Here is a 13,269-nt window from a genome sequence, read left to right as displayed (position 1 = left end):
AGTATGGTGGCCTAAACTTATGGGATGAGTCTGGAGGGTATTTAAGCAGCACACTCATCTGTGCTCTTTGCTGGTTCCTGTGCACTATACCCTCACTCCCATTCCCCTTTTCAAGGCATTTCTCAGTTCATTTCTCTCCACAATCATCTATTACGTATCTTGGGTATGCCCCCTTTTTTGGTATACCGTCCAGCAGACCAGGGCACAGGTCTATTTCATATTGTAAGTCTTGTGGCGTGTTTATGTGGTTTACATTTATCTCAGTTTAAGGGCTTCGACCATAAATATATATTTATATCAAACGCAACACACTGATACCAACAATGGTATTTATTTTATATCAGTGAACAACCTATTACAGAGCACACATACAATAATGTCATTGAATCCTGCAAGGCTATTTCAAGCACCTTAAGTGTATGAGTATGATCTCAGGTATTAGTATGTAGACATGTCTGATGAAGGAAACTAAGGGGTCTACCTATAGAAAACCCATTGGGACGAATGTGACAATCACTGATCGAGCTATTACATATTCTGGCCATAATGTAGCAAAGTGATTTCCTATGATTGGCAGCTCCATCTAGTGACCATAATGGGGTATTTTTCCTGACATACCTCCATTAGTAAAAATAGCACAATACCACATTATGACCATGAAAGAATATTATTTAAGTCTAATATTCTTGTATCTCAGAGGCGTTTCTGGATGAATAGCATTGATAGTCAAACTGACTTAAAATAAAGTGTGAGTTTATTGCCACACAGTTGGCATCATAAATACAATGTAAAAAGTCTAATAGTTCAGTTCAGTGTGGGTAAAAATATATGAAATAGAATAAAAAGTTATAAAACTGTAATAAGCTTATGAAAGCATGTGTGCTTCATGGCTGCTGTCTTCTGTCCTTGCTGTCTCGTGTGTCCTCCAAGAAGAAGCAGGAAATGACGTGCTTAGACTTCTGGCAGAATTCAGCTGTCCCAATTCATCAATCTCTGTGTGAATATATCAGTCATCTCTCCAGTGGGTGTGTGTGTGTGTGTCTGTCCATCTTCAATCCGGAAACGTTGGCTTATATGTTATACGTGAACGTCATAACCTCACAAACTTAGAACCTTGTATGGCACACATTAATTTCTGCTAACTTCAGCAATGTGCAATCCAAAAGTAGATACTAACTCAGAGTGTCATATGGAGCTTTATTGACAAGCCCACATGTAACATTCCATAGTTGAAGTAATGTGCTGATCATGTAATAACATATAACCAAACATTTACATAATATGAACACATATTAACAACTTTACATTAAGTAACTATATACCAATACGTATTAATATGACTGAGACTACTCTAAACGTATCTTAACAGGATATAATCCACAATGTATTATTGCTTTAGCTACGTAGACACATGTCTATTTTTGTCTTCTCGTGACATTCTGTACCAAGATACCATATATGTCATACTCAAATTGGCTACATCAGAAACTTATTACTAACTCAGCTTCAGATGAGGATATGTTTCACTGAACACTTGATCAAGGTCATTCACACATACTATTTATTATTATGATTAATCATAAAACCAAATATGTTTTGCAAGCTTGCCATAAATATATTATAACACCTATAAGTGCCGAATTATGAATTTGGAATAATATTCTAATAGACCACTAGATGGAGCCAAGGAAATCCGTGTATGACATAAAATACTTCCAATATTCATCACAGCCGGGTGAATGCTGCTTACAGCCATTCAACCATTTTTTTCTTTTTTAAAAAGACATCTAAGCCCTTGTACACACAGTCGGACATTCCGACAACCAAATCCGTTGGATTTTGTCCGACGGATTTTGTCCGAAACTGTTGCATACACACGGTCGGACAAAGTTGACGGAAAATACGATCGTTCAGAACGTGGTGACATTATTTCGTTACGTCGGGACTACATTCAGGCTAGTAGCCAATAGCTTTGGTGTAGGAATTTGATCTGAGCATGCGTGGCACTTTGTCTGATCGGAATTCTCTACACATGATAGGACAAGGTCCGATCGGAGCATGTTGTCGGAAAATTTTATAGCCAAGCTGGAAAACTTGGTCCGTTGGATATTCCGACGGAAACAGTCCGATGGAGCCCACACAGTCGGATTATCCGACAACACGGTCTGATCGGACATTTTCCGTCGGAATGTCCGACTGTGTGTACAAGGGCTAAGTGTTTGTGAAAGCTTACACCACAAAATGTACTCAGCCAATGAAAAGTAACGACTTCATTTTTATTTTTCTACTGCTATCAATGGCCAACACTGTACAACACGGTACAACACTTCATCTATGTCTTGATCTCTGATCTCCTTATGAACAATTCCTATCGCCTGCCACCCGGGACATGCATTTCCGAGGGCCGGACAGGTTGCTTTTTTTTTTTTTTTAACATTTAGCCCTGCTGTGGGCAAGCAAGGAGCAGGTTTACTTGTTGGATGGAAGCATTCAGGTGACTGAGTGAATGTTTCCACACTTTCCATAAAGTGCCCCCACCCGACACACATCTGCTATGTATCCCGGACTCCTCTGCCTATCTGCAGACCCGGGACCAGCATAGAGGGTGATGATGGGTAGAGGGGAGGGAGGAGAGAGGACAAACATCCACTTTTCTGCCCTTTTTATTCCTGACCCAGAAGTGACATGTATGACATCGCTTCCGGGTCCCCGTTGACAGTTTCCTGGGCCATCAAGGCCAGAAAAGAATAGAATGCAGTGCGATCTGTACTGCATTAGATTCAGTGGAGCACAAGGGAGACATTGGAGGTCTTTTAGACCCTGGATTTCTCATTAAAAAGAACCTGTCACCAAAAAAAATCTTTTTGTCCTCTATATCAGTGTTTCTCAAACTTTTTTCAGTCAAGGAGTCCTCCAAAATTATGGGCAGTCTTGAGGCGTCCTTTAAAATTATGGACAGTCTTGAGTTCTACATAATACAACATCAACACACGTAGGACACCCAACATTATAAGTGATTTATTCTTCCAAAGTAAATACACTTTTGCAAACTGGTACTGACTAGTATTTCAATGTTTCTCTGCTCCCTCACTCCGTTAATGAGACCCCAAAGCTGATGTAGAGAGGCAGGGGAGGGTCACACAAGGATGATATTCAGGCAATTGCACAGAAATTTAAGGTTTGATATGTCGGCAAAACCTCTGCTTTTATATTTTACCCCAAAAAATGGTAATTTATTGTGTTTATGTGCCCCCTAAAAATGAACTTTTTGACTTTTGCGGTAATATTGTGTGACATAAAAAATTTAAACTACCACTATTTTATTATCTAGGGTGTCTGCTTTCAGAAAATATATTGTGTTTTGGGGGTTTATATAATCTTCAGGCCTAAAATTATTTTTTAACACCTTCCCGCCCGGCCTATAGCAGAATGACAGGCATGCGGGGGTTCCATTATCCTGACTGGACATCATATGATGTCCAGAAGAAAAAGCCATGGTGATCGGTGGTGTGGTGAGTCGCTCTTAGCCCTTGTATACACGGTCGGACACTCCGACCGTAAAAATTACTGTGTTGTCGGATAATCCGACTGTGTGTGGGCTCCATCGGAATGTTTGCGTCGGAATATCCGATTGTGTGTAGAGAATTCCGCTTGGACAAAGTGCCACGCATGCTCAGATCAAGTTCCTAGACCAAAGCTATTGGCTACTAGCCTAAACTTAGTCCCGTCTTAACAAAATAACATCATAACGTTATGTACGATCGGATTTTCCGACAACTTTGTCTGACCATGTGTATGCAACACAAGTTTCGGACAAAATACAACGGATTTTGTTGTCGAATGTCCGACCGTGTGTACAAGGGCTTACACACCGCATCTCCAATCTCAGTAAGGAGCCTATGACATATACTCTTTACCATGTGATCAGCTGTGTCCAATCAAAGCTAATCACGTTGTAACCAGGAAGTGCCGGTTATCGGCTTTCCTTTATTCATGCTGACAAGGTTTCGAGTAGGAGACCCGATCAGCATCTCTCCTGACAAGGGTGTCTGCACTGATATGTAGCATTATTAGTGCAGTCCCATAAGCGATGATCACCAGTGATGCCAATCAGTGCCCATTAGTACTGCATATTGCTTCCTCATCAGTGAAGGAGAAAACTTACTTATTTACATAATTTTATAACAGAAACAAAAAAAAACTTAAAAAAATTCTGTCTTTTTATTTATAGCACAAAAAATAAAACCCCAGTGATGATCAAATACCACCAAAAGAAAGCTCTATTTGTGGGAAAAAATATAAAAATGTAATATATGCAGTGTTACATGACCGCGCCAATTGTCATTCAAAGCGTGACAGCGTTGAAAGATGAAAATTGGCCCGGGGGGAAGGGGGATGAAAGTGTCCGTTATTGAAGTGGTTAAACATGTGAGCAAAAAAACCAACACAAAACCGGCTCTGGCAGTGAAAGTGTTAAAGGATAAGTTCACCTTCTTGAAGATGTTACATGTTCCTGCAGTGGCTCAGCGATCCGATCCCTCAGTGTGACAGCAGAGCGACAAGAAGTTCCCTGCACCGGCTGTCACTTTATGAAAAGAGCGCGGCCGTGCCATCCATTCACAGAATTTTGTCCTTTGCCGATGTCGGCTTGTAGTTTTTAATGAACTCCCACACCGCTGCTGAGCTCCCTGGTAGATGTAGTCGTTTTTTCAAAAAATGTCCACACCCCTGAAACAGTTTTTACATGATGATCAGCCATGGAGTATATCTGAGGTGTATATCAGGGTTTACTTCTAGGGATGGCCTTGCGGTTCGCCCGATGGTCGATTCGCAGCAAATTTTGCGTGTTCGCGATTCGCCAAACTGGTGGACTTCTGGCGCTGTTCGCGCGGCGGACATATGCATTTACATTGTGAAAGAACTTTGACCCATGATGACACATCCATCATGGGGTACAGGACAGCCAATTGAAACATTTCAGCACATGGACAATTGGACATTCCCCCTACCTTATAAATAGACCTTAAAAATTATATAGTATATAGCCCTCGTGAATCTATTGTCCAATATATACCATATTGACAGCGCTAAAACAACAAAACAATCATTCTTAAGAGGGTAGAAGCCCCATGGTTTACAACAAAAACCACAGTAATGTCCTTAAAAAGTCCCACACATCTGAGGATGGGATTTTAGTTGAAACACCAAAATGATGGAAAACAGAAAGAAAAGTCCATCTCCAAGAAAAGACCACCAGTGCAGAAAGAGCTTGTTAGCCGGTGACACCCCTTATGGTAAAGCACTCACCAGAACCCAATGGGTTAACAGGCACCTCTTTATAAATAGTCTTTCACTGGTATTCCTCTGTACCCAATTCCTGTGTCCTCATAGATTTTTCGGATTTAATACTTCACTCCCAGCAGCAAGTTCACATATAGAAAACAGCAAAAAGAGGTTCCATAGTGCAAACTGCTTTATTCTTTAAAAAATTTGTGCGCATATACACCATACGTACATAATCAATAAAAATTCATTCACAGAGATGTAACCACTAGAACAACCGGATTTGTCTCACCGCGGCTCCGGGCGTCTTAGATCGAATGCAGGCTCGGCTTCCACGGCGGGTCCCGGGCAATCGTACAAATCGACCGCTCTGTAGTTACGAATAGCTGCTTGGTCACGCCCATACGCGTTTCGTCATCACGTCTTCATCTGTGGGCGTGGCCAAGCAGTGCAGCTAATCCGATTAAATATGAATAGGGGCGGAGAGGTGGCTCATGGGCATTCCCACGTCCAGCCCCCTAGTGGGAATGCCCATGAGCCACCTCTCCGCCCCTATTCATATTTAATCGGATTAGCTGCACTGCTTGGCCACGCCCACAGATGAAGACGTGATGACGAAACGCGTATGGGCGTGACCAAGCAGCTATTCGTAACTACAGAGCGGTCGATTTGTACGATTGCCCGGGACCCGCCGTGGAAGCCGAGCCTGCATTCGATCTAAGACGCCCGGAGCCGCGGTGAGACAAATCCGGTTGTTCTAGTGGTTACATCTCTGTGAATGAATTTTTATTGATTATGTACGTATGGTGTATATGCGCACAAATTTTTTAAAGAATAAAGCAGTTTGCACTATGGAACCTCTTTTTGCTGTTTTCTATATGTGAACTTGCTGCTGGGAGTGAAGTATTAAATCCGAAAAATCTATGAGGACACAGGAATTGGGTACAGAGGAATACCAGTGAAAGACTATTTATAAAGAGGTGCCTGTTAACCCATTGGGTTCTGGTGAGTGCTTTACCATAAGGGGTGTCACCGGCTAACAAGCTCTTTCTGCACTGGTGGTCTTTTCTTGGAGATGGACTTTTCTTTCTGTTTTCCATCATTTTGGTGTTTCAACTAAAATCCCATCCTCAGATGTGTGGGACTTTTTAAGGACATTACTGTGGTTTTTGTTGTAAACCATGGGGCTTCTACCCTCTTAAGAATGATTGTTTTGTTGTTTTAGCGCTGTCAATATGGTATATATTGGACAATAGATTCACGAGGGCTATATACTATATAATTTTTATGATTTATCTTTTGTATGATAGCAGCTTGCAAATTATATCATCTTTTGTTTCTGTGTGCGCTGGGATCGGTGGGGAATATTCTTAGCAATTTTTGTTTAGATTGTTTGCCAGTGATATCAGTACTTGTTATAAATAGACCTGATTTGGCGGCCATTTTACATTCTGTCTTTTGTCAATGTAGGGAGAGGTTGCTGTGTGGAGCAGGGACAGACTGTAGTGACACAAATCACTAGCTATTAGGTCCACAAAAGTCCTTTTAAGGACTGGTATAGGTGTAGAGTATATAGGGTTCTGGTGCACTGCTGCTGACTGCTGTGCTGCTGATTGCTGAGTGCACTGCTGACCGATTCTGCAGCTGTCTTTTGTCAGTGTAGGGACAGGACGCTATGTGGAGCAGGGACAGTCAGTTTAATCACTAGCTATTACTATTAGGTCCACAAAAGTCCTTTTAAGGACTGGTATAAGTGTACAGTATATAGGGTTGTACACATATAATATACTTTCTTTCAAGTATAGAAAGCCTATTATACTTGACTGCTGACCGATTCTGCAGCTGTCTTTTATCAGTGTAGGGACTGAGGGACAGTCTGCAAATCACTAGCTACTAGGTCCACAAAGGTCCTTTTAAGGACTGGTATAGGTGTACTACTTGGTGTGCAGTATATAGTGGTATAATACACATACAAAATACTTGCACATATAGAAAGCATAGTATAGTGCATTTCCACTGTGCAGCATTGTGACTGCTGAGCGGTTCTGCAGCGATACTACAAAGAGTGACAAACGCAATTAAAAAAAGTATTATAACTGGTGTGATAGACCAGTGGCCCCCAAAAACGACAGATTGAAGCGGGTGTTATATACATTTTTCCACATACATACTGCACTTCTCTAGAGACTTTTGTCACAGGGTCATTTAAAAAATGACAGGCAGAGGAAGAGGAAGGTCCTTCCGCAGGGGTGGTAGGGGTAGGGCAGGAGCAACAGACTTCAGCCAAAGTGGCAAATTGCAGAAGGTGCGTGCGATTACGTCAAAGGATGCACCAGTCTTGGATGAGTGGCTCACTCAGCCTTACTCTTCTGCGCCCTCCTCATCCTCTCGATCTTCACCCTCTTCACTCTCTGCTGTGTGTACCCCCAAAGACACTACCACCAACACCACCATATACCTTTCGCTTGAGTCACAGGAATTATTTTCCGATCCATCACAAGACATTTCCGATGCGCAGCCATTCTTGGCATTGGATCAGGAAGAGGAGAAGGGGAGGTAGCAACAACCGCCACTCAGCGGTCTGACGGCAGTACCCAGATCAGCCCAAGGAGGAGGTTAGTTCCTGCTGTTACTGCCTACTCCGAGATCTCTAATTATAGCGGTGGGGAAGGTGACGTTGATGATGATGTGTCTAGTGATGTCACGTGGGTGCCCACAAGAGAGAAAGAGGAGGGCAGTTCAGAGGGAGATATGGACCAGCAGATAGGGAGGAGAAGCAGGCAGAACTTAGATTGCACAGGAGGGACAAAGCAGACTGCTAATGTATCAGGAGCGAGGCATCAACCATGTACGGTCACATCTGACGCTCCCAGGACGCCGGCACATGGCTTTGCAGTGTGGGCTTTTTTTAACGTGTCCGCTGCTGACAATAGTGTTGCCATCTGCAATCTTTGCAGTCAACGCATAAGTCGCGGTAAGCCCAACATTCACCAAGGGACGACCGCCTTAAGAAGGCACATGAGCTGCCATCACCGAGCCCAGTGGGAGCAACGGAACCCACAAAGCCACACTCCAGGCTCTCACCATCCAGCCTCGTCTTCTACTTCTCCTCACAATTGTCCTCCACTCCACCTTCCATCATGCCGTCCTCACGTTTTTCTGCAAAAATGCAGGCTTCCGTGGGCCAAATGTTCGAACGTAAAAAATGATTCACGCCGTATAACCCTCTTGCCCAACGGTTGACGGCTGGCTTGTCAGAACTGATAGCCCACCAACTACTGTCATATAAACTGGTGCACTCGGAGGCCTTTCGAAAATTTGTGGCCATTGGAACACCACAATGGAAGGTCCCAGGAAGGAAGTATTTCTCACAGAAGGGCATCCCAGAGCTATATGGCGATGTTCAGCGGCAAGTGAATGCATCTCTGGCACACAGTGTAGGTGCCAAGATACATCTGACCACAGACACGTGGTCTAGCAAACACGGGCAGGGAAGGTATATGACTTTTACTGCCCACTGGGTGAACCTTCTGACGGCCGTCAAGCATGTAACCCGTGGCACCCGTGTAGATTTGGTTTTACCGCCACGGATTGCATGCAGGCCTGCCTCTTCTTCTCCTCCTCGGCTGACTCCTCCTTTTCCGCTGCTAGCGTCTCTTCCGTTGCGCCGCCCAAGCTCCCCAGAACCTATTCGACATGCCAGGTGAGACGTTGCCATGCTGTGCTGCGTCTGTTGTGCCTGGAAGCCAAGAGCCACACTGGCCCTGCACTCCTTTCAGCTTTGCATTCACAGGCAGATCAGTGGCTAACACTGCTCAATTTGACAGTTGGTAAAGTGGTGTGTGACAATGGTGCCAATCTGCTTAGCGCATTGAAAGAGGGCAAAATTACACACGTGCCATGCATGGCACACGTCTTAAACTTGGTCGTGCAGCGATTCGTTGTCCAATACCCTGGGGTACAGGACATCTTGCGGCAGGCAAGGAAAATCTCGGCCCATTTCAGAAGATCTTACACGGCCATGGCTCGCCTTGCTGACATTCAGTGGCGACACAATCTGCTGGTCAGACATCTTATTTGCGATTGCCCGACGCGATGGAACTCAACCTTCTATATGCTTGATAGGCTGCTCCAGCAGAAATGTGCAGTTAACGACTACCTGTACGAACTCTGCGGCAGAACAGGCTCTGGGGAGCTTGTTTTTTTTTCACTGCGCCAGTGGCTGCTCATGCACTACACATGCAGACTACTGCGGCCATTTGATGAGATCACCAAATTGATCAGTCACAGCCATGGCGCCATCAGTGACATCGTACCTTATGCCTTCTTTATGGAGCGTGCATTGCGTCGTGTCATTGATCAAGCCGTGGAGGAGCAGGAAGATGAGGAAGTCGCAATGCTGGATGAATTCCCAGGGGGGTTACTCAAGTCAACAACAGGAGTCTGAAGAGGAGGATGGTGCCGGGGCGGATGAGGAGGAGCAAGAAGAGCATGCTTTAAACCTTTCTGGGATCCCTGTTGTTGTGCGTGGATGGGGAAAGGAGAACGAGGAGGACAACATTATCCTGGATGATGAGCAGGAGCCAGGCCACCACACCGCTTCCAGTTTAGTGCAAATGGGGGCCTTCATGCTCCAGTGTTTTAACAGGGACCCCCGTATAAAAAGCATAAAGGTCAAGGACCAGTACTGGGTGGCAACGTACTTAGATCCCCGGTACAAACACAAAATGGCGGAAATGTTACCACCGTCACAAAGGGCTGTCAGAATGGAGCACTTCCAGGCCTTGCTTCGAGAAATGCTGCATTCTGCTTTTGCGTTCGCTGGCAGAGGAGGAATTCCCACTCCCAGAGAAAGAGTTGCGGGTACCAATTCAACAGCACCTGCAAGAAGAGGGCGGTTTGAAGATGTGTTGGTGATTTCTGATATGAGGTCATTCTTTCAGCCGACCCATCGACAGGTCTCATCCGGATCCAGCATCAGGGAATGCCTAGACCGACAGGTGTCTGACTACATCGGGTTAACGGCCGATGTGGACGCTCTGAGGAGTGATGAACCCCTAGACTACTGGGTGGGCGGGCTTGACCTCTGACCAGAGTTTGCCCAATTGGCAATGGAACTGTTGGCTTGCCCCTCGTCCAGTGTCCTGTCCGAAAGGACGTTCAGCGCAGCAGGGGGGATCGTGACCGATAAGCGCACTCACCTAGCTCACGACAGCACTGACTACCTCACATTTATAAAAATGAATGAGGCATGGATCTCGGAGGAATTCAACACATGTGACCAGTAGACCATGTATATGCATAACTCTATAAAAGATTTATTTAATCGAGCACACGGACCTTTTTTCTACCTTTGGCTCACTTCCTTGTACAAAAAAAGCACACCGTACTATATGCCCGTACCCTCCTGTTTGAAGAGGTTGTCATATTTTTGGGTCCCGCAGCGAGTTGCTGGTATCAGTGCTGCTGTCAGTGCTCTCTATCTCGGTGCTGGTGTCAGTACTCCCTCTATCTTGGTGCTTGTGTGGTGTCAGTGCTCTCTATCTCGGTGCTGGTGTGGTCTCAGTGCTCTCTATCATGGTGCTGGTGTCAGTGCTCTCTATCATGGTGCTGGTGTGGTGTCAGTGCTCTCTATCTCGGTGCTGGTGTGGTCTCAGTGCTCTCTATTACGGTGCAGGTCTCAGTGCTCTCTATCACGGTGCTGGTGTCAGTGCTCTCTATCTCGATGCTGGTGTGGTCTCAGTGCTCTCTATCTCGGTGCTGGTGTGGTCTCAGTGCTCTCTATCACGGTGCTGGTGTGGTGTCAGTGCTCTCTATCTCGCTGCTGGTGTCAGTGCTCTCTCTGTATCTCGGTGCTGGTGTCAGTGCTCTCTATCTCGGTGCTGGTGTGGTCTCAGTGCTCTCTATCACGGTGCAGGTCTCGGTGCTCTCTATCGCGGTGCTGGTGTCAGTGCTCTCTATCACGGTGCTGGTGTGGTGTCAGTGCTCTCTATCTCGGTACTGGTGTCAGTGCTCTCTATCACGGTGCTGGTGTCAGTGCTCTCTATCTCGGTGCTGGTGTCAGTGCTCTCTATCTCGGTGCTGGTGTCAGTGCTCTCTATCACGGTGATGGTGTCAGTGCTCTCTATCACGGTGCTGGTGTCAGTGCTCAGTCTCTATTGCGGTGCTGGTTTCAGACAGTGAGGGAGATAGCAGCGGAGAAGCCAATCAGCAGGCAGTCACCATGGCTGAGGATCAGCACTGGACTGGCACCTCCGGACCACCGCAGTGGAGCCCTGCATAGGTGGGGGTAAGGGCCGGGCAGAGGGAGGGGCTCAAGCACAGGTTGGCACACTGGCACAGGACTGCTCTGCCCTGACTGTGGCACTGATCATCTCCTGCACCCCCTATATAGCCTGCCCTGACCTTGCCTCTCCTCCATGGCCTTCATGCACTCCTGAATTGTCAAAATGTAACAGATGAAAAAAGAATGCTTGTCGTTGTCGATCCCAGATTCACTTAATACTTTTGTTATGTCAGTGTCCATGTGGTGGGACTAGGTGTGCACAGCTAGTAAGTATTTTGTGGCTAAAAATATGACCTGTAGGTTTTTAAGGTTCACCTGCCATTAAAGTCAATGGGGTCCGCCGTGAACTTTGTGGTTCGCGAACTTTTGGCAGCGTTCGTGAAATGTCCCATCGGAAGTTCGTCCATCACTATTTGCTTCTTCCCCACATGAGAGCTGTGATGTCCAGCAACATTCATATAGAAGACATTTCCCACACTTAAGGCACTAATACACCTCAAGAGTTGTGTTGGATTCCTGATGTACAGGAAGACAGGACTTCAGTGAGAAACAATTCCCTCACTCAAGACAGGAAAGTGGCTTCCCCCTCGTGTGAGATCTCTGATGTCTGTTTAAACTGGAGTTGTCTGAAAAACATTTTCCGCACTCATGACAGGAATACAGCTTCTCCCCTGTGTGAGATCTCTGATGTGTGTGAAGATGGGACTTCATTGAAAAACATTTCCTGCACTCAGGACAGGAATATGGCTTTTCCCCAGTGTGAGACCTCTGATGTCTGTAAAGATTGGACTGGTCTGAAAAACATTTCCCGCACTCATGACAGGAATACAGCTTCTCCCCTGTGTGAGATCTCTGATGTGTGTGAAGATGGGACTTCATTGAAAAACATTTCCTGCACTCAGGACAGGAATATGGCTTTTCCCCAGTGTGAGACCTCTGATGTCTGTAAAGATTGGACTGGTCTGAAAAACATTTCCCGCACTCAGAACAGGTATACGGCTTCTCACCTGTGTGAGTTCTCTGATGTGAGTAAAGATTGTACTTCGCTGAAAAACATTTCCCGCATTCATAACAGGAATACGGCTTCTCTCCCGTGTGAGATCTCTGATGTGTGTAAAGACTAGACTTAGTTGGAAAACATTTTCCACATTCGGGACAGCAAAGTGGGTTCTGCCCCCTCATATGAGATCTCTGATGTGTGTAAAGACTAGATTTCATTGAAAAACATTTCCCACACTCAGGACAGGAATACGGCTTCTCTCCTGTGTGAGATCTCTGATGTGTGTAAAGACTGGATTTCATTGAAAAACATTTTCCACACTCAGGACAGGAATACGGCTTCTCCCCTTTGTGAGATCTCTGATGTCTATAAAGATTGGACTTGTCTGAAAAACATTTTCCACAGTCAGGACAGAAATAAGGCTTCTCCCCTGTGTGAGATCTCTGATGTGTGTGAAGATGGGACTTCGTTGAAAAACATTTTCCGCACTCGGGACAGGAATGTGGCTTTTCCCCAGTGTGAGACCTTTGATGTTTGTAAAGAGTGGACTTGTCTGAAAAATATTTCTCGCACTCAGGACAGGAATACAGCTTCTCCCCTGTGTGAGATCTCTGATGTCTGTAAAGATTGGACTTTTCTGAAAAACATTTTCCGCACTCAGGACAGGAATACGGCTTCTCCCCTGTGTGAGACCTCTGAT

General features: G+C 45.3%; 1 protein-coding gene across 1 annotated transcript in view; it reads right to left on the bottom strand.

Moving 5' to 3' along the window:
* LOC143986883 (uncharacterized) overlaps positions 1-13,269 on the bottom strand; it is a 171,759-nt gene that overhangs the window by 106,801 nt on the left and 51,689 nt on the right. The window contains 1 exon segment of the mRNA XM_077485289.1: positions 12,134-13,094. Within this exon segment, the coding sequence (XP_077341415.1) occupies positions 12,134-13,094 (961 nt within the window).

The sequence above is a fragment of the Lithobates pipiens genome, unplaced genomic scaffold (genome assembly GCF_037356315.1).
Source record: "Lithobates pipiens isolate NorthernLeopardFrog02 unplaced genomic scaffold, aLitPip1_a1.2 Scaffold_18, whole genome shotgun sequence".
In the NCBI taxonomy this organism is placed as follows: Eukaryota; Metazoa; Chordata; class Amphibia; order Anura; family Ranidae; genus Lithobates; species Lithobates pipiens.
The sequence above is the reverse complement of the archived record's forward strand: the minus strand, read 5'-3'. Positions and strand labels throughout refer to the sequence as shown.